This window comes from Hemitrygon akajei, chromosome 2 (assembly GCF_048418815.1).
Source record: "Hemitrygon akajei chromosome 2, sHemAka1.3, whole genome shotgun sequence".
Classification (NCBI taxonomy): Eukaryota; Metazoa; Chordata; class Chondrichthyes; order Myliobatiformes; family Dasyatidae; genus Hemitrygon; species Hemitrygon akajei.
In genome coordinates, this window is record NC_133125.1 from 72749744 (window position 1) to 72775689 (window position 25946).

Here is a 25946-nt window from a genome sequence, read left to right on the forward strand (position 1 = left end):
AGCTGGGCCTAGATGCAATTTGCTTAGAATTAATGCAATCTCATTGGCTCTTAACGCGATCTTGGATCACTTGGACAATACCAATACTTGTGGCAGGCTGCTGTTTATTGACTACAGCTCAGTGTCTAACACAATCATTCTCCAGGCCTGATCAAAAGGCCCCAAAATCTGAACTTCTGTACCTCCCTCTGCAACTGGATCCTCCCCAGCATCCAGGACATCTTCAAGGAGCGATGCCTCAAAAAGGCGGCATCCATCATTAAGGACCCCCATCACCAAGGATATGCCCTCTTCTCATTGCTACCATCAGGGGCTGTGGTACAGGAACTTGAAGGCACACTCAACAATTCAGAAACAGGTTCTTCCCCTCTGAAAGGGCATTGAACCCATGAACACTACCTCACTACTTCTTTGCCTATGTTTGTCCAGTATTCCCCCAAACCATACCGATCCATATACATAGCCAAATGATTTTAGATGTCTTTGTACTTGCCCAGCGGTCCCTTTTAAATCTTTCTCTTCTCACCATAAACTTGTGCCCACCATTTTTGGTTCCCTTTTCCTGGAAAAAAGGCTGCAAGCATTAACCCAATAAAGGCCTCTCATTTTCTACACATCCACAAAACAAGTCTCCTATGCTTCAAGGAATAAAGTTCCAGCCTACACAATCTCTCCTATTTACCTAGAGTCTTGATTCCTGTAAGCATTGCTGCAATTCTTTTCACTCTTCCCAACATAGAATCTTTTCTGTAACAGAGGTTACTGTATACAAAACTGCATATAATACTCCAAGTAACACACACAAAATGCTGGAGGAACTCAGCAGGCCTGGGAGCATCTATGGAAAAGAATACAGTTGACATTTTGGACCAAGACCTTTCCATCAACTGTTTACTCTTTTCCATACATGCTGCCTGGCCTGCCGAGTTCCATTAGCATTTCATGTGTTGCTTGGATTTCGAGCATCTGCAGATATTCTCTTCTTTGTGATTGCAGCATAACGTCACAGCTCTTCTATCGAATGCCTTGACAGACCCTGTCCACCTATGATGCCACTTTCAGTGAACTACAGTACTCCCAAGGTCCCTCTACTCAACAACACTCCCCAGGATGCCACCATTCACTGTACAAGTCCTACGTGATGTGACTTCTCAAAATGCAACATCTAACACTTACCTGGATTGAATGCTACTTGCAGAATATAACTGGCCTTCATACTGCTTCATAAACAATGCAATCCTTTATTGTCCAATGCTACTTATCCAGCAAGAAAACATTTCATTAGAGCAAGTTTGAGAATGTACTGCAAATTATTTTATTGACACCAAATAATCTTGTGCACCTTTAGTGCAAAATACTTAGCTACAGTTACTCAATCAAGTTTACAAAATAAAAAAATCAATGTTTCTTTACTATCTGCAATTCCAGCATTAAGAATATATCCACACTCACTATCCTAATAACTATAGTTTTTTCCTTAAACAAAAATATTGATCATTAACAAAGCAAACATTTTGATGCAAGTTTACAGCAAAATCTAAAGCCCAATCCCTCCCCATTTGAACAAAGCCAAATACAACACATTAAAAGCATCTCTGCAGCTTTACCTGTAGAAGCTTTCAGTATCACAAAGTATAAAAACAAAATCAATTCAAACCGAAGAATATCTTCACAAACATTACAGGCCATTATAAAAAAAATTACTAAGCTAGTATGAATATTTAGCTATTTTTCCAGAGCAAAGTAAAATATTAAAATGATTAAGAAATATTTCTGACACTACTGCAATTTCAACATATAGCAGCAAAACCTAGTTGAATATTTGGTAGCAGGTAAGATTTGGCCTTAATACAAAACAGCATTGAAACACCACTGAATTACTATACACATCCAAATCCATCACCTTACAAATTATACAAAACATTTCAGAATGTGGGTGAAGTAGAAGAGAAACAAATTTACACCTAGGCTTTGGCAGTTTCATGTGGTGATATTATTATGTGCTTATTTGCTGCTATACTCTTTTCCTGGGATTTTTTTTTCTTATTCTAAAGAGGATATCCAGTGTTAAATAGCAAATTGCCTACATATTAGAACAATTACAAAATACAAAAAACAGCTTCCATTCCCACCCACCTCCAAACTTCAAATGAAGAGTTGTGTTTTAACTTTGGTGACAAAAGACTGATTAAAACTGTTCAGCTTTCAGCAGTTGGTTCCATCTCCACTTGACCAGTCTCAGTATCAGCTGATGGTTGTTTTGCCAAATGCAAAACATCAGATGGATGCTGCTCACTGAAATGAAAAAAAGATTACATTCTCATTTCATTCTCCTTTAAAAGTCAGCTTGAGGACTGTAACGTTCTCGCTCGGGTGTGACGTAACGCCGAGGTAAACGTCGAGATAAACCAGAATCAATGCAAACGAGGCCGCAGTAAGATTAACCATTTACTGTTCACTCTTCACATTAACGTATGGTGAAAACTGTTGAAAAACAATACAAGATTGGTACAGTGTTCGTTTCCTTCTAAATATCACATTTACATTGTGAATACTTGCAAAGGTAAAACTACAATAACTACATTAAAGTGCAGCATACAGTCAGAATCTAGCTGCTCCATTGGCTGCTTTAGATACACTTCAATACAAACTATCCCGACTCTTTAACTGACGAAAAGGTAAACCTTACCGACCGTCGTTACTTTTAACAGAATCGGCGTTAACATTTTAACTCAAAATACCGATTATCTAATGACTTACAGCGTTGCTTTCACTGTGTCTTTGGTGCATAGAGAAACCCTAGCCGGCGTTATGGTGGCACATGTGAGTGACCCCCACCCTTGCGTGAATCTCAAACCGGTAATTTCCCACAAGACGCGGCGAACCCGGATGTGACGTCATCGCAGCCGCGATGTATTACAGACAAATCAATTGATTTAAACAATCCTAACTTTGACTAAAAAAATGCTAACAAATTACTAAGCGAAAATATTATAAACTAAATAACTGCCATAAAGGCAGCACACTCCCCGCTTGACCTTCGTAAGGTCACAATGAACATAATACAAACTTCAGTCTCTAAATCAGTCATTAGGTAGAAGTAGAATGACTTCTGTAACGGGCCTTTGGTAAATTTTCCCATCGCCTTGGTCGGTAGTTTTCAACTCGACTTTCCTGACATGTCCATCCCTACTAGGGAATGTGGCAGTGATTCTGGCCATTGGCCAGCAGTTGCGGGCGATTTGCTTGTCCCTGAGCAGGACTAAATCTCCAACTTGAAGGTTCCTTCTCCATTGCTTTGTGTACAGGTCCTTATCAGAGAAGTCCCCTGGTGGAGGGGCAGCTCCTGCCTTCTGCGTAAGGAGCATTGATGGCGAGAGTATGAAGGGGTTTTCCGGGTCAGAAGACACGGGTAGGAGTGGTCGTGCATTCATAATGGCTGTGACCTCTGCCATTAGTGTGCCCAGTACCTCGTGGGTCAATCGGATGCTTTGCTGCATCTCAGGTTTCCTTTTCGTGGTTTTTTGCAAGGACGTGAACCGCTTGACTGCCTGCTCTTTGTTGTTTGGCAAGCACTGGCATGGTTCTCTGAAAGGTAGTGGGGCGACCCCACTATTTGCTTTGTCTCTGAAGACCTTGGTGTCCTCTGTTTTTAAGATGATGGCGTCTTGAGCCGATGGAGCAAGTTTATTATCATGCTCCTTTTGAGCAAAGACTGACTGACCCAGCGTCTCGTCAGTTACTTTGCGCTTGTTAAAGCCTTGTGGTGCTTCCTGGACGCACATGGAACTTGTGCGGGGTTGAAGAATCATATGGCGGCTACTCTCTAGCACATCGGTCTTGAGTGTGTTAACCGTTGATTTGTGTTCGTTGCCAGGGCACACCTCTCCTATCACCACCCAGCCCAGATCCAGGCGTTGGGCAAAGGGGGCGTCGTGTGGTCCATTGACCTGCTGCCTAACCTTGTGTACCCGGAGAACATCCCTCCCTAATAGCAGGAGTATTTCTGCTTCTGGATCCAGCTCTGGGATGTGTTTGGCGATGTGGTGGAGATGTGGTTGGTGTAGCACCGCACTTGGCGTCGGGATCTCAGTGCGGTTATTCAAGATTTTCTCGCACTCTACGAGTGGAGGGAGACAGATGAGGACTTTACCATCCAGGGACTCGATCTGGAAGCCTTCAGCCCTCCTTCCGTAAGTTTTCATGTTGCCTGAGCAAGTTCTAAGGTAGTATGGGAACTGCTCACTCTCAATGTTGAACAAGTTAAAGAACTCTGGACTGACTAGCGAGCGGTTGCTCTGATCATCCAGAATTACGTAGGCTTTGATGGCCTTGTCTTTGGCTCCCTTAGGGTACACCTTAGTGAGACAGATCTTTGAACAAGAACGGCTTGCCTGAGCTTGACCGCAAACTTCCGTACAGCTCGAGCTGACAACAGTTGTCCTGGAGTGAGCTTCTCCCTCCCCGCCATCCTGTTGTGGGGGTGAAGGAGCATTGTCGGTTTGCGGTAACGGGCCAGGATGCATGGCCCCGTCGTGATTAGTGCTATTACATTCCGGGCACTTCACAGCGATCGTACACTCTCTCGCCCAGTGAGAGGTCGAGGAACAGCATCTAAAACATATTCCTTTCTCCTCGAGGAGGGCCTTCCTCTCTTCAAGGGGTTTTTCCCTAAACGTTCTGCATCTTTTGAGGGGGTGGGGTTTGTTATGCAATGGGCAATTCTTGCTAGGGTCGTTGTTAGTTGTAAGGACTTCAGTCTTAAGCGCTGAGACTGGTTTAGTAATGTTGGAATTATTCGAAGTGGATTTATCTGGCTTGGTGTAAATTGTACTGCTTCCTGGACCTATGAGGCTAGGATCGTTTCGCTTCTTCGCCTCCTTGCACACAAACCTGGTGAAATACTCAAAGGGAGGAAATCGACCTTCATGTTCTTCCTTGTAATCTGAGGCAACGGACAACCACCTGTCCTGCAGCCCAAACGGAAGTTTGTCCACGAGTTGTCTAATCCCGGTTGGAGTGTCTAGGTATACTAGACCAGCTGAGTAGCCATCTTCTTTGGCGCCTTGAATCTCCATGAGTAAATCTCCGAATTCTCTTAGCTTGGTGTGGTCCTTGGCTGACACCTTAGGAAAATTTCCCAAACGTTGGCATAGCGCCGCCTCAATAATTTCGGGGGCTCCGTAGCCCTCCTGAAGTCTCTCCCATGCTTTCTTCAATGCTAGCTCGGGTTTGTTGATGTACATTGAACGCATGCGTCTCACCTGTTCGCATGATTCTTTTCCCAGCCATTTTGCCATAAGATCCAACTCCTGGGTTGCTCTGAGCTGGACTCCGTCGATAGCGTTGGTGAATGTGGAGTGCCATGCACGGTAATTTTCAGGTTTATCGTCGAACTGGTATAGTCCTGAAGTGACGAGATCCCGTCGTGCGAAATACCGTGCTACGGATTCGTCTGCAAGTGGCATGCGGGCTGAGGGAACACGTCCGCGGGTACGCGACTGAGGGCGTACATCTGTTATGGAATTTGCTGGTCTGGACTCGGTCTTTGCCTCTCTTCTCCCCAAATCCGGTAAGTTCGGTGTCGAGAAGTACTTGTCGTGAGCCCTTGCATTCCTGGATTCATCGCGGAGTTGCGAGAGTAAATTATCTTCCTCGGATGGACGTGATGCCGTCGGGCCTCTCCAAGACTCCTCATGAAGTGGGACGTTATCGAATAAGTAAGGAGAGGAAGAAAGAGTCTTCCATTCTATTTGAGATTGGACATAGTCACTTGTGCGTTCCAATCTGATCTTTTCTGAAGTAGATTTTCCGTCAACCGGATCATACATTTCTTCGGCATCTTCTATTAACTCTGCTTCCACCTCGGCAGCTGCTGCTTCTCGTTCTAGCTTCAGCGCTTCTAACTGTGCCTCTACCCTTTTCCTTTCCAATTCGTTTTCGGCTTCTCTGGCAGCCGCTTCCTTCTGGTTTTCGGCTTCTCTGGCAGCCGCTTCCTTCTGGTTTTCGGCTTCTCTGGCAGCCTTTTCCTTCTGGTTTTCGGCTTCTCTGGCAACCGCTTTCATCTTTACTTCTAATTCTTCTTTGGCAAAGCGCGCTCGCACCTTGGCGGCTTCTGCTTTAGCTCTTGCTTGGGTGGCTGTGGGTCACTCACATGTGCCACCATAACGCCGGCTAGGGTTTCTCTATGCACCAAAGACACAGTGAAAGCAACACTTTTTCACTGTAACGTTCCCGCTCGGGTGTGACGTAACGCCGAGGTAAACGTCAAGATAAACCAGAATCAATGCAAACGAGGCCGCAGTAAGATTAACCATTTACTGTTCACTCTTCACATTAACGTATGGTGAAAACTGTTGAAAAACAATACAAGATTGGTACAGTGTTCGTTTCCTTCTAAATATCACATTTACATTGTGAATACTTGCAAAGGTAAAACTACAATAACTACATTAAAGTGCAGCATACAGTCAGAATCTAGCTGCTCCATTGGCTGCTTTAGATACACTTCAATACAAACTATCCCGACTCTTTAACTGACGAAAAGGTAAACCTTACCGACCGTCGTTACTTTTAACAGAATCGGCGTTAACATTTTAACTCAAAATACCGATTATCTAATGACTTACAGCGTTGCTTTCACTGTGTCTTTGGTGCATAGAGAAACCCTAGCCGGCGTTATGGTGGCACATGTGAGTGACCCCCACCCTTGCGTGAATCTCAAACCGGTAATTTCCCACAAGACGCGGCGAACCCGGATGTGACGTCATCGCAGCCGCGATGTATTACAGACAAATCAATTGATTTAAACAATCCCAACTTTGACTAAAAAAATGCTAACAAATTACTAAGCGAAAATATTATAAACTAAATAACTGCCATAAAGGCAGCACAAGGACAATGATTTTAAGGGAAGTGAAGCCCCTTCTGAGAGAAAAGACACAAGGTATGCCAGCTAGTGTTATTCACATCATTCCCACTTCTCGGGGCATAGAGTAATTTCTGTAATGTGCTGCTGTGTAAAAATGAGGAAATCCAGAGTGATAAATTTGAATTGCTATTTAAAACTTCCTCAAGCCTTCACACCTCTATCAAAATGTTAGTGAAAACTACCAACTTGAGCAAGATTTTAGTCATTTATCTTCTCATCCTTTGAGTTAGCATCAGTTTATTAAATTTATAAGATGCTACATCAGTACAAGTTACTGTTAATAGGCTTTGATGAGATTACAGCTGGTATTAGCAATAAAACAATCTACAACTAAGATGAAAGCTTACCAGTGAAAGTCAAAAAATCACTAAGAAGAGAGTTAGGGCTTAGCTACCTGGGAGGAAATATCAGTAGCAGAATTGACTACATTAAATTATTTCAGCAAGATCATGACAGGCATTAGTTATTAATTAGCCGAGACTTTCACAATCTAAGACAGAAGTGGTGAATACTATTAATATTGCCATTGAAAGATTTTTCAGACAGTTAAAAGATTCAGGAATGGAATTCCAAAGATCTAGAACCTTATTCTCTGGGTTTTTCTCTTTGGTCCAGTCACTAACTAAGCTCCTTCAATATGTTGTAATTTAGCTCTTAGTCAACATATTCTTGCCTCCAAATTTAGCTGCTCTGTGAATCAATCAATTGCATTTCAATAATTATCCAACCCAGTAAAACTTCAACATTTCCAAATTCAGCCTGTCTAATGTTACACCGTCTGCATAATTCATGAATTTTGAAATTTCCAATTCAGGATCGTTGGATGCCCGACATACTTTGCAAACAGATTAATAGAACCTGCCTCTTTACAAATCACACTGCACCACCATTTGTCATCGAAAGGTCAACTTGTCAACCAGATAGTTCTTATACATTTCAATTCCTGTAACGTGCTCAGGTAATGTTACAAATTTAACCAGTTCTAGGTATATTTCATCACCCCTACAAAATCGAGCAACAATGACTAGCCTAGCCTAGAACTCCTATCAAGATAAATTGAATGAAATTTACATGAGCTGATATAGCTTGTTAGCTGTTCTGCTTTCTTTGTCCCCATCCGCAATATTCTATCTTTTACTGTTTCTGCTCACTGGCAAATTCTTAATATGCTGAATCCATTTTTTATTTTTTCTGAAAACCCATCAAAAAGGGCAATCTCTGCTGCTTCCCTCATCACTTAATCATTTTTGTTTCTTTGCTGGTGTATCTGGCATTCAGAACATGCCAAAAAAGTTAAACAATTTTAAAATATCTCATGGATAAACTTGGGTAACAGTTTTATTAATATATCTTAATTGCCAAAAAGCAAATATTCATGGAGGTACTAAAGTGCCTACAGTATTTATCACTGTTATTGATGAATATCGAGTGTTCACCCAAAAACAGAAGAAAAACTGTAAGCAGAGCGAATCCAGTTCCAACTGGCCCACCCATTACCATTCACTATCCAAATATTGATCTGTACACCAGGCCTGTGAGAACTTCAAAATGTATTATCCAACATCAGATGTTTTAACAATTGTCTAGCTGGCACCTAGCGAGCACTGAGACATATCCTGTGAAAACATCTCGGTATTTGGGGCGTAAAGCCCAATGGGAGTTCGGGGAGCTGGGTTAAACACAATAGGCAGTGATTCAAACAGAGAGAGGAGAAATGGGCTAAAAATTCTATATCTGAATGCACGAAGTGTCAGAAATAAGGCGGATGAGCTTGAAGCCCAGGTGCGAATGGGTAACTATGATGTTGTTGGGATAACAGAGACATGGCTGCAGGGAGATCAGACCTGGGAAATGAATGTACAAGGGTATACGTGCTATCGTAGGGACAGAAATGTGGGCAGAGGGGGTGGGGTGGCCCTGTTGGTGAGGAATGAGATTCAGTCCTTTGCAAGGGGGGACATAGGGTCAGGAGAAATAGAGTCTGTGTGGATAGAACTGAGGAACAGTAAGGGCAAAAGGACCCAAATGGGTGTTGTCTACAGGCCACCAAACAGTAGCATGGATATTGGGTGCAAGTTGAATAGGGAGTTAACATTGGCATGTGGCAAAGGTAATGTCGCAGTAGTTATGGGGGATTTCAACATGCAGGTGAACTGGGAGAATCAGGTTGGTGCTGGACCACAGGATAGGGAGTTTGTACAGTGCCTACGGGATGCATTCTTGGAACAGCTTGTACGAGAGCCGACCAGGGACAAGACTATTCTGGATTTAGTGTTATGTAATGAACAGGATTTGATAAGCGATCTCGCAGTAAAGGAGCCATTAGGAGGTAGTGATCACAATATGATAAGCTTTTATCTGCAATTTGAGAAGGATAAGGGCAGCTCGGAGGTGTCAGTGTTGCAGATGAACAGGGGAAACTATGGAGCCATGAGGGAGGAGCTGGCCAAAGTTGACTGGACAGATAGCCTAGCAGAAAAGACAGTGGAACAGCAATGGCAGGTATTCTTGGGAATAATGCACAAGGTGCAAAATCAGTTCATCCCCCAGAGAAGGAAGGATTCAAAGGAGGGAAAGGGGCCACAGTGGTTGACAAAGGAAGTCAGAGATTGCATAGCATTTTTAAAAAAAAGGAAATATGACAGAGCTAAGGTGAGTGGGAGGACAGATGATTGGGAAGTGTTTAAGGAACAACAGAACTTAACTAAAAAGGCAATACGGGGAGAAAAAATGAGGTACAAACGCAAGCTAGCCAGGAATATAAAGGAAGATAGCAAAAGCTTTTTTAGGTATGTGAAGAGAAAGAAGATAGTTAAGAACAATGTTGGGCCCTTGAAGAATGAATTGGGTAAAATTGTTATGGGAAACAGAGAAATGGCAGAAGAATTTAATGAGTACTTTAGATCTGTTTTCACTAAGGAAGACACAAGCAATCTCCCAGATGTACGGATGGGCCAAGGACATAGGGTAACAGAGGAAATGAAACAGATTGACATTTGGACGGAAACGGTGATGAGAAGACTGATGGGACTGAAGGCTGACAAATCCCCAGGTCCAGATGGTCTGCATCCTAGGGTACTAAAGGAGGTGGCCCTGGAAATTGCAGATGCATTGGTAATCATTTTCCAATGTTCCTTAGATTCAGGATCAGATTCAGGATGAGGATTGGAGAATGGCTAATGTTATCCCACTTTTTAAGAAAGGAGGGAGGGAGAAAACAGAGAACTATCGACCTGTCAGCCTGACATCAGTGGTGGGAAAGATGCTAGAGTCCATTATTAAGGATGAAATAGTGGCATATCTAGATAGCAGTGATAGGATTGGGCCGAGCCAGCATGGATTTACCAAGGGTAAATCATGCTTGACTAATCTGTTGGAGTTTTTCGAGGATGTAACCAGGAAGTTAGACGGGGGAGATCCAGTGGATGTAGTGTACCTCGATTTTCAGAAGGCATTTGATAAGGTCCCACATAGAAGATTGGTGGGTAAAATCAAAGCTCAGGGCATCAGGGGGAAGGCATTGACATGGATAGAAAACTGGTTGGCAGACAGAAAGCAAAGGGTAGCGGTGAATGGGTGTTTCTCGGAATGGCAGGTGGTGACTAGTGGGGTGCCACAGGGCTCGGTATTGGGACCACAGCTGTTTACCATTTACGTTAACGATTTGGATGAAGGCATAGATTAACGATTTGGATGAAGGCATAGAAAATAACATCAGCAAATTTGCTGATGATACTAAGCTGGGTGGCAGTGTGATATGTGATGAGGATGTTAGGAGAATTCAGGGTGACTTGGATAGGCTGGGTGAGTGGGCAGATACTTGGCAGATGGCGTTTAATGTGAATAAGTGTGAGGTTATCCACTTTGGGAATAAGAACAGGAAGGCAGATTATTATCTGAGTGGTGTAGAGTTGGGTAAGGGAGAAATACAAAGAGATCTCGGAGTCCTTGTTCATCAGTCACTGAAGGTGAATGAGCAAGTGCAGCAGGCAGTGAAGAAGGCTAATGGAATGTTGGCCTTTATTACAAAGGGAATTGAGTACAAGAGCAAGGAAATCCTCTTGCATTTGTACAGAGCCCTGGTGAGACCACACCTGGAGTATGGTGTACAGTTTTGGTCTCCAGGGTTAAGGAAGGACATCCTGGCTGTAGAGGAAGTGCAGCGTAGATTCACGAGGTTAATTCCTGGGATGTCTGGACTGTCTTACGCAGAGAGGTTAGAGAGACTGGGCTTGTACACGCTGGAATTAAGGAGATTGAGAGGGGATCTGATTGAAACATATGATTATTAAGAGATTGGACAAGATAGAGGTAGGAAATATGTTCCAGATGTTGGGAGAGTCCAGTACCAGAGGGCATGGTTTGAGAATAAGGGGTAGGTCATTTAGGACAGAGTTAAGGAAAAACTTCTTCTCCCAGAGAGTTGTGGGGGTCTGGAATGCACTGCCTCGGAAGGTAGTGGAGGCCAATTCTCTGGATGCTTTCAAGAAGGAGCTAGATAGGTATCTTATGGATAGGGGAATCAAGGGATATGGGGACAAGGCAGGAACCGGATATTGATAGGAATTGATCAGCCATGATCTCAAAATGGCGGTGCAGGCTCGAAGGGCTGAATGGTCTACTTCTGCACCTATTGTCTATTGTAAAAGAAGTCATTCACTGCTTAATTTGGAGGTAAAGGTAATCATCCTGTATATTTTATTATGGGTGGGGTTTAAAGAATCAAAGGGCAGCATTGCATGCTGCATGCCAACAGAAGTTTTGTACGTGCCAGCTTTGACGTGGCAGGCTTGCCATCCCTGGAAGCTACCTACAAAAAAAATGAAAATAACCAGGGATCTTTATGAACTTCCACTTGAGCTCCATAATTTACTTAAAAACATGCACCTGTTTGGAAGGGGCTGCACAGGGTCTGTTTTATTCTTCTCATCCCCAGCTTTGTTATCCACTTTTCTCAGGGAGTGGCCTTTCTCTGCATCCTGTGATGCAACTTCTCCATTCATTGTGTTCGCATCTGTGAGGAAAGAAAACAGCCTCATTAACCAGCATCAAATAAAAAGGATAAACATTAAGCCCTACTAAATTTCATACTGCAGAAATCTGGAATTTTTGTTTCCCCAAGCTATCAGACTCCTCAATACCCAGAGCCTGGTCTGACACCAACTTACTGTCCTATTGTCCTGTTTATAATTTATTGTAATGCCTGCACTGTTTTGCGCACTTTATGCAGTCCTGGGTAAGTCTGTAGTCTAGTGTAGTATAGTTGTTTTCTTTTCTGTGTTGTTTTTTTTACGTAGGTCAGTCTAGTTTTTGTACTGTGTCATGTAACCCCATGGTCCTGAAAAACGTTCTCGTTTTTACTATGTACTGTACATAGTTGAAATGATAATAAAAGTGACTTGACTTGATATAAGTAAATAACTTGGACAGAAGTGCAGACTGATCAGTAAGTTTGTACATGTCATAAAACTTTTGTGGACTCTGATGAAAATTGCCAGAAGATATAACATGATATAGATCAGTTAGAGCTATAGGGAGAAAAATAACAAATAGGACTTGCCCCAAACCAGGGCAAGGTGCAAAGGGAAAAATACAGTTAATGACAGGATCCCTAACACCACTGACATTCAGAGGCACATTGGCGTCAAGATAAATAGATAGACAGATAGATACTTTATTCATCCCCATGGGGAAATTCAACTTTTTTCCAATGTCCCATACACTTGTTGTAGCAAAACTAATTACATACAATACTTAACTCAGTAAAAAAATATGATATGCATCTAAATCACTATCTCAAAAAGCATTAATAATAGCTTTTAAAAAGTTCTTAAGTCCTGGCGGTAGAATTGTAAAGCCTAATGGCATTGGGGAGTATTGACCTCTTCATCCTGTCTGAGGAGCATTGCATCGATAGCAACCTGTCGCTGAAACTGCTTCTCTGTCTCTGGATGGTGCTATGTAGAGGATGTTCAGAGTTATCCATAATTGACCGTAGCCTACTCAGCACCCTTCGCTCAGCTACCGATGTTAAACTCTCCAGTACTTTGCCCACGACAGAGCCCGCCTTCCTTACCAGCTTATTAAGACGTGAGGCGTCCCTCTTCTTAATGCTTCCTCCCCAACACGCCACCACAAAGAAGAGGGCGCTCTCCACAACTGACCTATAGAACATCTTCAGCATCTCACTACAGACATTGAATGACGCCAACCTTCTAAGGAAGTACAGTCGACTCTGTGCCTTCCTGCACAAGGCATCTGTGTTGGCAGTCCAGTCTAGCTTCTCGTCTAACTGTACTCCCAGATACTTGTAGGTCTTAACCTGCTCCACACATTCTCCATTAATGATCACTGGCTCCATATGAGGCCTAGATCTCCTAAAGTCCACCACCATCTCCTTGGTCTTGGTGATATTGAGATGCAGGTAGTTTGAGTTGCACCATATCACAAAGTCCTGTATCAGTTTCCTATACTCCTCCTCCTGTCCATTCCTGACACACCCCACTATGGCCGTGTCATCAACAAACTTCTGCACATGGCAGGACTCCGAGTTATATTGGAAGTCTGAAGTATACAGGGTGAACAGGACCGGAGACAGTACGGTTCCCTGCGGCGCTCCTGTGCTGCTGACCACCGTGTCAGCCCTACAGTCTCCCAACCGCACATACTATCTGTCAAGTAGTCCACTATCCAATCCACCATGTGAGAGTCTACTCCCATCTCCGTTAGTTTGTACCTTAAGATCTTGGGCTGGATGGTGTTAAAGGCACTAGAGAAGTCAAGGAATGTAATCCTCACAGCACAACTGACCCCATCTATGTGAGAGAGTGATTTGTGCAGCAAATACGTGATAGCATCCTCCACTCCCACCTTCTCCTTATACGCAAACTGAAGAGGATCCTGGGCGTGCCTGGTTTGTGGCCTCAGATTCTGTATTATCAGCTGCTCCATGGTCTTCATCACGTGCGACGTCAAGGCAACAGGTCTGAAGTCATTCAACTCCTTTGGTTGTGGTTTCTTCGGTACCGGGACAATACAGGATGTTTTCCACTGTCTGGGTACTCTTCTCTGCTCCAGGCTCATGTTGAAGATGCGCTATAGTGGTTCTCCCAGCTCAGTCGCACAGGCCCTCAGTAATCGTGGGGGAACTCCATCCGGTCCAGCCGCCTTGCTGGTACAGATCTTCCTCAGTTGACCTTCCACCTGTGCAGCCGTAATCCTGGGCGTGGGCAAGGTCTCCTGTGAGTGGCTATTTTCCTGTGAGGGAAGTAAGCCTGGTGTGGATTTCTGCGGTGAGGATGAGATTGAGCTGTCGAACCTGTTGAAGAAGTCAAAGATCCACACATCCATGAAAGCGGCAGAAAGTAGATAGTGGTAACTGCATAGTGTGGCATGATGGTTTTCATCTCTAGGGGAGTGCAGCTGTATAAAATATGATTAGGTTGCACATGGAGTACTGCATGCAGTTCTGGACAGCCCATTACAGGAAAGATTTGAGAGGGTTCAGACAAGATTTACCAGGATATTGCCTGAATTAGAGATCATAAGACAGAAGACTAGAATTAAGCCATTTGGCCCATTGAGTCTGCACTTGTATTAGAGGGGTCGTAACTGTCACGTGCCCATTACCTGGTCGAAAGACACACCACCTGCCAATCAAAGTTTGACCCCTCCTCGCCCATCAATGCACACCTAACCATTGGCTCCTTTAATTAGCCTTGTACTTGGCCTCGGGCAATTGGCCTTTGTAATCAGCTTAACTCGGCTGGCACCGAGCCACTGGCTTCCCCATGAATTACCTGAACTGGACTCATCAGCCCTGCTGCACCATAAAGGAAGCTACCTGTGCTTGACCCGCTCTCTTTTTTGCTATCTCCGAGGTGCCACCCTGCTGTTGGTGAGTTGTGCATTGAATAGGGATGGGAGTGTGAGTATTGTCCCTAAGCAGAAGAGCCGTGCCTGCATAAAGTCAAGGGGGCGGGTATCATATTGACAGTGTGTGCGCGCACGCACGCTTTGTTCGCACACGATTCTCCCACGTTCGTTATTAACTGTCCATGTGTTTTATTGCCAATCCGACTACTGTAAATTGTATACGTGTGTTGCTCCTGTTGCCATTTTCCCACGTTTGCCTTCTGTAAACAAAATCCTTTACTACCAAGGCTGCGTGTCCAGAGTCCTTGTCCGTGAGACTTATCAAATCTGTTTCCTCACTCACAATAGCACTGCCATTCCATTATGCCTGATTTGTCATCCTTCTCAACCCCATTCCCCTGCCTCTCCCTGTAACCTTTGACACCCTGACTAATCAGGAGCCCATCAACCTCTGCTTTAAATATATCAAGTCACTTTTTACTGTCATTTCAACCATAACTGCTGGTACAGTACATAGTAAAAATGAGACAATGTTTTTCAGGACCATGGTGTTACATGACAGTACAAAAACTAGACTGAACTACGTAAAAAACAACACAGAAAAAAAACTACACTAGACTACATTAGACTATATCCAATGACTTGGCTTTCTCGGCCATCTGTGGGAATGATTTGCAAAAATTCACCACTCTATGGCCAAATTCCTCATCTATTCCAGATGGACATCCCTCTATTCTGAGGCTGTGCCCTCCAGTCATAGACTCCCTGACTACAGGAAAGTTTCAGGGCGATTTCCCCCCCACCCCCCATTCATCTAAACTCCTTTGAGTATAGGCCTAAAGCCATGAAATGCTCCTCATATGTTAACCCTTTCATTCCGCTGGACTCTTATCTAATGCCAGCTCATTTCCTTACATGAAGGACCTAAAACTGCTTATAATACTGTGCTGTCTGACCAATGCCTGAAAATTCTCAGTCTTACATCCTTGCTTTTATATCCAAGTTCTCATTTGCCTTCCTCACCACCAACTCAACCTGCAACCTTCAGGAAATCCTGCACAAGGACTCTCAAGTCTCTTTTTCACTTCTGAACTCTTAATTTTCTCCACATTTAGAAAATAGTCTATGTCTTTATTCCATCTACCAAATGCACAACCACACATTTCCTGACACTTCTGGAGAATTGCAAATGTCACACTGTATCAAAAGGCAGAGGGGGAGGTGTGGCTCTGTTGGTAAAAAATGAACTCAAATCCTTAGAAAGAGGAAACTCAGGATTGGAAGGTGTGGGTAGAGCACAGAAACTGATGGTAAAAAGACCCTGATGGGAGTTATGTACAGAGCTCCAAATAGTAGCAAAGATGTTGTAATTTGTAGTCTACAGGTGATGAAAAACCATGCCAAAAAGGACAATAATCCAATCGTCATGGGGGATTTCAATAAATCAGGTTGGTGTGGGATTTCAAGAGGGGGAATTTGTAGAACGCCTACAAGATGGCTTTTTAGAGTGACTTGTGGTTGTGCCCACAAGGGGATCAGCTATTCTGGATTGAGTGTTGTGCAATGAATCGGAATCGATGAGAGAGTGTCAGCCTTGGAGGAAAGTTATCATAAAGTGATTGAATTGACCCTGAAATTTGAGATTGAGAAGTTTTAAGTCAGATAATCTAGTACTATAGTAGAGTAAATGAGAGGCATTAGAAAGGAGCTGGCCAAAATTGACTGGAAAAAGAACACTGGCAGGGATGACGACAGAACAGCAATGTTTATGGAAGCAATTTGGAAGGCACAGGATAGTTGTTTCCTAAGGAAGAAGTATGGCAGGATGATACAACCATGGCTTAAAGAGACGTCAAAGCCAATATAAAAACCAAAGAGCAAAAAAATATTGGGAGGTTAGAGGATTGGGAAAGTTTTAAAAAAACAGAAAGCAACTGAAAGAGTCAAAAAGAAAGAAAAGATGGAATACAAAGTAAGCTAGCCAATATTACAGCACATCAAATGTTTCTTCAGATACGTAAAGTGTAAAAGAGAACCAAGAGTAAACATTAAACCAGTGGAAAATGTTGCTGGAGAGGTAGTAATGGAAGGCAAGGAAATGGCAGACAGAGTGAATAAGTATTTTGCATCAACCTTCACTGTTGGTGATAATTAGCAGTACGCCGTAAGTTGAAGAGTGTCAGGGAGCAGAAGTGAGTGAAGTTGTTTGGGAAACTGAAAGGTAGATAAATCCCCTGGACCAGATTATCTACACCCCCAAGGTTCTGAAAGAAGTAGCTGAAGAGATTATGGAGGCATCAGTAATGATCTTTCAAGAATCAATGGATTCCGGCATGGTTCTGGAGGATTGGAAAATTGCAAATGTCACTCCACTCTTCAAAAAGGAAGGAGGCAGAAAAAAAGGTAATTATAGGCCAGTTAGTCTGACCTCTGTGGTTGGGAAGATGTTGGAGATGATTGTTAAGGATGTAGTTTCAGGATACATGCAGGCACATCATAAAATAGGCTGAAGTCAGCATTTTCCTCAAGGGAAAATCTTGCCCAACAAATGTGGCGGAATTCTTTGAAGAAATAACAAGCAGGATAGACAAGAGGTTTTTGGATTTTCAGAAGGCCTGTGACAGGGTGCCACAAATGAGGCTGCTTAACAAGTTAAGAGCCCATGGTATTACAGAGTGGGAAGGAGAAGGCTGGTAGGTGCCAGGTGAAAAACCAGTAAGAGGAAAGATCGAGGAGAAGCAGGCAGGGGATATTCCTGCTCATTTCAACGGATGCTGCCCGACCTACTGAGTTCCTCCAGCGTGTTGTACGCGTTGCTTTGACCCTAGCATCTGTAGTGTACTTTGTGTTGGCCTAAAGAACCTCTTCCTGTGCTGCATTGTTCTGCATTGCAATACACTAATAATGTGGTGAGTATCTAGGACAAGCCTGAAATGGTGCTGGAAGCATACACAAATATGATGTTTAAAAGGCATTTGGACAAGTTCTTCAATAGGAGAGGCATAGAGGGATATTGGCCTAATGCAGGCAAATTGTATTAGCATAGATAGGCATCACAGTCAACATGGAGAAGGTGGGCAAAAGGGTCCATTGTTGTGTATATTTCTATAATTTAATGAAAATACAAAAGCAAAACAAGAATTCCCTTTTTTGTAGGTCATTATCTGACTAAAACAAAAACAGTTCTATTTGTATTTGAAACTGTCGTCACTCAATATTCATCTCTCCTAGTAGAAATCACGGATGCTGGACAAGTACAAAAATGAATTCTGATTACTCTCCATTGTCACCTACTCTGACTGGGTTATATCAAAGAGCTTTCATCACCAATTAAATTACAAATCAAGCTGAAGGATTCTGCAATTCAATTCCTTAGTGAAGCATTGCCTTTTGGAAGCTTCGTCTCCTTCTGCCGAAAGAATGAAAAAACCGTAATACCAAATGTACCAAAAATTTCCTGGAGATACCAGGTATATTGTCTTTTAAGGTCAAAATTCCTCTTTCCATCCCTTAAAATGGAGGAATAATAAAGACTTTTTTGCAAAGTTAGCGAAAATTCAGCATACCATCTCAAACTTTTGACAGTTTCTGTAGATGTGTAGTGGAGAGTATATTGGCTGGCTACATCACAGCCTTGCATGGAAACACCAATGGCTTTGAATGGAAAATCCTACAAAAAGTACCCAGTCCATCATGGGTAAATCCCTCCCCTCCACTGAGCACATATACATGGAGTGCTGTCGCAAGAAAGCAGCATCCATCTTCAAGGACCCCCACCACCCAGGCTATGCACTCTTCTCACTGCTGCCATCTGGAAGGTGGTACAGGAACCTCAGGACCCACACCACCAGGTCAGGAACAGTTATTACCCCTCAGTCATTAGGGTCTCAGACCAAAGGGGATAACTTCACTCGCCCCTTCACTGAACTGATCCCACAAACAATAGACTCACTTTCAAGGACTCTTCATCTAATGTTCTCGATATTTATTGCTTATTTATTTAGTACTGTACAGTTTTTGTCTTCTGCACATTAGCTGTTTGACCATCCTGTTAAGTGCGGTCTTTCATTGATGCTGTTGTGTTTCTTTGATTTTACTGTGTATGCCTGCAACAATGAATCTCAGGGTCATATTTGGTGACATATGTACTTTGAATCTGTGAAACCTTGATGCTCAAATGCAAGCTGAATTATTAGATTTTTAGAAACATAGAAAACCTACAGCACAATACAGGCCCTTCAACCCACAAAGTTGTGCCGAACATGTCCCTACCTTAGAAATTACTACTCTTACCCATAGCCCTCTATTTTACTAAGCTCCATGTACCTATCCAAAAGCCTCTTTAAAGGTCCTATCCTAACTGCCTCCACCACCGTTGCCACAGCCCATTTTGAGTAAAAAACTTACCCCTGACATCTCCTCCGTATCTACTCCCCAGCACTTTAAACCTGTGTCCTCTTTTGGCAACCATTTCAGCCCTGGGAAAAAGCCTCTGACTATCCACACAATCAATGCCTCTCATCATCTTATACACCTCTATCAGGTCACCTCTCATCCTCCATCGCTCCAAGGAGAAAAGGCCGAGTTCACTCAACCTATACTCATAAGGCATGTTTCCCAATCCAGGCAATATCCTTGTAAATCTCCTCTGCACCCTTTCTATGGTTTCCACGTCCTTCCTCTAGTGAGGCAACCAGAACTGAGCACAGTACTCCGAGTGGGGTCTGACCAGGGTCCTATATAGCTGCAACATTATCTCTCGGCTCCTAAATTCAGTTCCACAACTGATGAAGGCCAATACACGATACGCCTTCTTAACCACAGAGTCCACCTGCACAGCTGCTTTGAGCATCCTATGGACTCGGACCCCAAGATCCCTCTGATCCTCCACACTGCCAAGCTTCTTACCATTAATACTATATTCTGCCATCATATTTGACCTACAAAAATGAACCACTTCACACTTATTTGGGTTGAACTCCATCTGCCACTTCTCAGCCCAGTTTTGCATCCTATCAATGTCCCGCTGTAACCTCTGACAGCCCTCCACACTATCTACAACACACCCAACCTTTGTATCATCAGCAAACTTACTAACCCATCCCTCCACTTCCTCATCCAGGTCATTTATAAAAATCACGAAGAGTAAGGGTCCCAGAACAGATCTCTGAGGCACCCCACTGGTGACCGAACTCCATGCAGAATATGACCCATCTACAACCACTCTTTGCCTTCTGTGGGCAAGCCAGTTCTGGATCGACAAAGCAATGTCCCCTTGGATCCCAAGCCTCCTTACTTTCTCAACAAGCCTTTCATGGGGTAACTTATCAAATGATTTGCTGAAATCCATATACACAACATCTACTGCTCTTCCTTCATCAATGTGTTTAATCACATCCTCAAAAAAAAATTATTCAATCAGGCCCTAAGGCACGACCTGCCCTTGACAAAGCCATGCTGACTACATACCTCTCCAAAAGTTCATAAATCCTGCCTCTCAGGATCTTCTCCACCAACTTACTAACCACTAAGGTAAGACTCACTGCTCTATAATTTCCTGGGCTATCTCTACTCCCTTTCTTGAATAAAGGAACAACAATCGCAACCCTCCAATCCTCCGAAACCTCTCCCGTCCGCATTGATGATGCAAAGATCATCGCCAGAGACTCAGCAATTTCCTCCCTCTCCTCCCTCAGTAGCCTGGAGTACATCTCATCTGGTCCCGGCGACTTATCCAACTTGATGCTTTCCAAAAGCTCCAGCATATCCTCTTTCTTAATATTTGCATGCTCAAGCTTTTCAGTTTGCTGCAAGTCATCACTACAATCACCAAGATCCTTTTCCATAGTGAATATGCTATTTCCTCCGGTTTCATACACACTTTCCCACTGTCACACTTGACAAGTCCTATTCTTTCACGTCTTATCCTCTTGCTCGTCACATACTTGTAGAATGCCTTGGGGTTTTCCTTAACCCTGCCCGCCAAGGCCTTCTCATGGCCCCTTCTGGCTCTCCTAATTTCCTTCTTAAGTTCCTTCCTAGTAGCCTTATAATCTTTTAGATCTCTAACATTACCTAGCTCTCTGAACCTTTTGTAAGCTTTTCTTTTCTTCTTGACTAAATTTATTACAGCCTTTGTACACCACAGTTCCTGTACCCTACCATAAATTCCCTGTGTCATTGGAATGTACCTATGCAGAACTCCACACAAATATCCCCTGAATATTTGCTACATTTCATCCTTACTTTTCCCTGAGAACATATGTTTCCAATTTAAGCCTCCAATTTCCTGCCTGATAGCCTCATAATTCCCCTTACTCCAATTAATTGCTTTTCTAACTTGTCTGTTCCTATATCTCTCCAATGCTATGGTAAAGGAGACAGAATTATGATCACTATCTCCAAAATGATCTCCCACTGAGAGATCTAACACCTGACCAGGTTCATTTCCTAATACCAAATCAAATACAGCCTCTCCTCAATATGTAGGCTTATCTACATATTGTGTCAAGAAACCTTCCTGAACACACCTAACAAACTCCACCCCATCTAAACCCTTGCTCTAGGGAGATGCCAATTGATATTTGGAAAATTAAGATCTCCCATCACAACAACTCTGTTATTATTACACCTTTCCAGGATCTGTTTCCCTATCTGCTCCTCAATATCCATTACTATCGGGCGGCTTATAAATAACACCCAGTAGAGTTATTGACCCCTTGCTGTTCCTAACCTCCACCCACAGCGAATCTGTAGACAATCCTTCCATGGTGTCCACCTTTTCTGCAGGAAGGTCCTATATCCAAGAGAACAATGCTGCTGAGGGTATGACATATGATTGGGTGACCTAAGCAAGGGAGATTGAAAGGAAATAACCTCACTGAAGGCCAGTCAACTGGCTCTACTGTTAATAAGGGGGTGAGATATGCAATCAACATCAGGTTCCTGTAATGGAAAAACAAGGCTCTTACAAATTAACACATTTAAGATGTCACCCATGGAAACTGGCACCTACTGGATCTGGAGGTACCAGATGCTGTTCAAATATTCTGCTTTGAACAGATAATGAAAGAAAGCAGTTGCTATGATGGTAAATACAGGTCACCACTCTGAAGTACACAAGTGACCTTAACTTAGTGTATTCAGTGTAAACTACGTAAGGTAAGAGAAAGAAAATTTAATTTACCCGTTGCTTGTTCCTCAGTGCTTTCTGATTTCTTGTTAGTTTCTAATTGATCAACTTTCTTCTCTTGTTCTCGCGCCTTAGCAGCTTCTTCATGCTGCCGCTGGTCAGCGAGAGATTTATTCAGCACTTGTGCAATCACCGAATCACCTTCACCAACCAAGAACATGGACTTAAATTTATTGTAAATCATATCTGCCTTGAACATTATGTCTTGGCTGGCTTTGTAGTTCCGCATCTGTAATGAAAGGAGGCTAAAGAAAACAAACTGAAATAATTGTGGAAAATGTAGACTTCTATTTGGAGGATATCAGGGTCAAGTAACTACATAGCATAAATATAGAAATAGCAAGAATAACAAAGTGTCTTTGTTGTATTTTCTATGACAATGTAATTGCTATAAAAACCAGCCCACAGCCTGCTCTATCTCTAAACTTTCAACAAGTGTTTGTGTTAAGTTTACAGTCAGCCATTGCACCATTTTGCATAGTGAGCATGTGCCAGTGTTTCAATGCTTCCATCTACCGTGCTGCAAAGCAATTTTAAGTGTCAAAAACCAACAAATTAACTGAACATAACTTCTTTGCATCACTGCACATTCTTTCCATTTGCAACACATTTCTCACTTGGTACCATTACAAATGACAAAACCAACAGATCAAAACTCTGTTCCCTTTTCTAAGTGGAAAACCATATCAAGTAGATCATGCTATCATCTTCAAAATGAAATGCAGAAAATAACAACATTCTCATCCATAAAAACAATGGTAAATGGAGAATGAAAAAACCTGAAATAAAGATCTGTCCCAAATACAGCTTGATACAAAGCACCTCAAGATTCTCTGATACCAAATAAAAGACTGCATACTTGACATAAAAAAAGAACATCTTCCATAATCTCTTTTTGCGAGAAAACAAATTAGCATTTTTAAACCTGTAGAAAATTGTAGGGAATTGCAGTGGGCAGGAGTTAGGGAGAACTGAACGGGAATGGGAACAAACAGATTTTCTGTGCAAGTCCACATCTAACATGTGGAGGGTGGATACAGACCAAATGCACAGAATACTAGGACGGGTATGTTCCAATAAGAAGGAAAGTCAAGGATGGCGAGGTAAGGAAATCTTGAACGAATTTAGGGAAGAAAAAGGACTAAGTTGCTAACATGAGAAGGAATAGTTTTAAGGTGCTTGGAAGTAGGTACAGAGGAGATGTTGGGTAAGTGTTTTGTTTTTTTACACACAGAGAGTGGCAAGTGTGTGGAATGGGCTGCCGGCAGCAGCGGTGGAGGCGGAAACAATGGGGTCTTTTAAGAAACACAAAATACACTGCAGATGCTGTGGTCAAATCAACAGGTACAAACAAGCTGGATGAACTCAGCAGGTCGGGCAGCATCCATTGAAATGAGCAGTCAACGTTTCGGGCCGAGACCCTTCGTATGTCCTGACAGGACAGGCAAGGTCCCATGGTACTTTGTGTCTTATTCACCACGGACAATGTGTTGGACAGGGAGATCAATGTGGAACATGACAGATTAAGACATTTTGAAATAAAGAGGTGGTGCTGGGCTTTTTCATAGACTAGTCCCAGGTTATTGATGACATAGAACCGTAGAACATTACAGCACAGAAACAGGCCTTTTGGCTCTTCTTGGCTGTGCTGAACCATTTTTCTGTCTAGTCCCACTGACCTGCAGCTGGACCATATCCCTCCATACACTTCTCATCCATGTACCTATCCAAGTTTTTTTTTAATCTTAAAAGTGAGCCCACATTTACCACTTCATCTGGCAGCTCATTCCACATTCCCACCACTCTCTGCGTGAAGAAGCCCCACTTAATGTTCCCTTTAAACTTTTCACCCTTCACCCTTAACCCATGTCCTCTGGTCTTTTTCTCCCCTAACCTCAGTGGAAAAAGCCTACTTGCATTCACTCTATCTATACCCATCATAATTTTATATACGTCTATCAAATCTCCCCTCATTCCTCTATGCTCCAGGGAATAAAGTCCTAACCTATTCAACCTTTCTCTGTAACTCAGTTTCTCAAGTCCCGGCAACATCCTTGTAAACCTTCTCTGCACTCTTTCAACCTTATTAATATCCTTCCTATAATTCGGAGACCAAAACTGCACACAATACTCCAAATTTGGCCTCACCAATGCCATATACAACCTCACCATAACATTCCAACTCTTATACTCAATACTTTGATTTATAAAGGCCAATGTACCAAAAGCTCTCTTTACTACCCTATCTACCTGTAACGCCACTTTTAGGGAATTATGTATCTGTATTCCCAGATTGCTCTGTTCTACTGCACTCCTCAGTGTCCTACCATTTACCTTGCATGTTCTACCTTGGTTTTTCCTTCCAAAGTGCAACACCTCACACTTGTCTGAATTAAACTCCATCTGCCATTTTTCAGCCCATTTTTCCAGTTGGTCCAGATCCCTCTGTAAGCTTTGAAAACCTTCCTCAATGTCCACTACACCTCCAATCTTTCTATCATCCGCAAATTTGCTGATCTAATTTACCACATTATCATCCAGATCATTGATATAGATGACAAATAACAATGGAGCCAGCACTGATCTCTGTGGTACACCACTAGTCACAGTCACTCAGAGTAGCATCCTCCACTACCACTCTCTGACTTCTCCCATTGAGCCAATGTCTAATCCAATTTACTACCTCACCATGTATACCTAGCAACTGAATCTTCCTAACTAACCTCCCATGCGGGACCTTGTCAAAGGTCTTACTGAAGTCCATGTAGACAACATCCACTGCCTTCCCTTCATCCACTTTCCTTGTAACCTCCTTGAAAAACTCTTAATAGATTTGTTAAACATGACCTACCACGCACAAAGCCATGTTGACTCTCCATAACAAGTCCCTGTCTATCTAAATACTTGTAGTTCCTATCTCTTAGTACTCCTTCCAATAATTTTTGAGACATGTGCTCTCTCTTGCCACGGGTGAGGTCCTGAAGGAGTAACAAGGGTCTGATGACATTCCTTTGGTCGAAATGCAAAATACTGTAAACGACAGACCAATGAGATTGCTGTCAATGGTAGTGAAGCTATTGGACAGGGTTGTTAAGGATAAAGTTTATGAACACTTAAAAATACATACCATAATTAGGGACAGTTAGCATGGCGTTGTGTCTGGGCAGGTCAAATCTTGCTGGGTTTTTTCAAGGAGGTGACAAAGATTATCAATGAAGGTTGAGCAATGGATGTTGTCTATGTGGATTTTAGTAAGGTCCCTCATGCCAGCTTCATCCAGAAGACTAAATGCATGATTCCCAAGATGATTTGGACCCTTTTGGTTCAAGAGTGGTTTGCCCACAGAAGTCAATGAGATTTATTCTGGCTGGAGGACTGTGACTAGCAGAGTTTGGCAGGGATCCTTACTGTTAGTGTGATAAATTGAAATAACTGATGAAAATATGGATGGACGGGTTACTAAGTTCACAGCAGACAAAAACTTTGGTGGCATTGTGGTTAGTGGAGAAAGTTGCAACAGTGACAGAAAAATACCAGTATTAACCTCTATCTAGGAAGAATGAGGTGTTGTACTCCGGGAGATCAAACATAATAAAGGAAACCTATAAAGTTAATGGCAGGACCCCTAACAGCAATAATGCACGAATGTCCAATTCCATAGCTCCTTGAAAGTGGCCACCCAAGTTGACAGGATGGTAAACGTGGTGTTTAGCGTGGGTGCCTTTATAAGTTAAGGCACTAAATTCAAGAGTCAGGAGGTTATGGTGCAACTTTAAAATCTCAGTTTAGCCGCACCTGGATTTAATCTGCATTTAATTTTGGCCAACCCATTAAGAAAGGATGTGGGGGGCCATGAAGAGGGCGTGTTGAAATGGTTTGCCTGGATTAGAGGATATGTGCTTATAGGTGGAAAAGGTCCAACAAACTTGCTGAGGGGAGATCTGATAG

The 25946-nt window shown here is 42.8% G+C and overlaps 1 protein-coding gene across 3 annotated transcripts in view; it reads right to left on the reverse strand.

Annotated features, from left to right (window-relative positions):
* Positions 1-1291: 1291 nt before the first annotated feature.
* Positions 1292-25946, reverse strand: part of psip1a (PC4 and SFRS1 interacting protein 1a) — a 62878-nt gene continuing 38223 nt past the window's right edge. Inside the window, exons 13-15 of one of the 3 annotated variants that reach the window (XM_073024690.1) lie at positions 21993-22257; positions 11819-11945; positions 1292-2295 (exon numbers count right to left, since the gene is read on the reverse strand). In XM_073024690.1, the coding sequence (XP_072880791.1) occupies positions 2199-2295; positions 11819-11945; positions 21993-22257 (489 nt within the window). In that variant the 3' untranslated portion in view covers positions 1292-2198. Of the gene's footprint in view, positions 2296-6223; positions 6354-11818; positions 11946-21992; positions 22258-25946 lie in introns of those variants that run through there. The other 2 variants (XM_073024699.1, XM_073024708.1) reach the window with 2 other exon arrangements.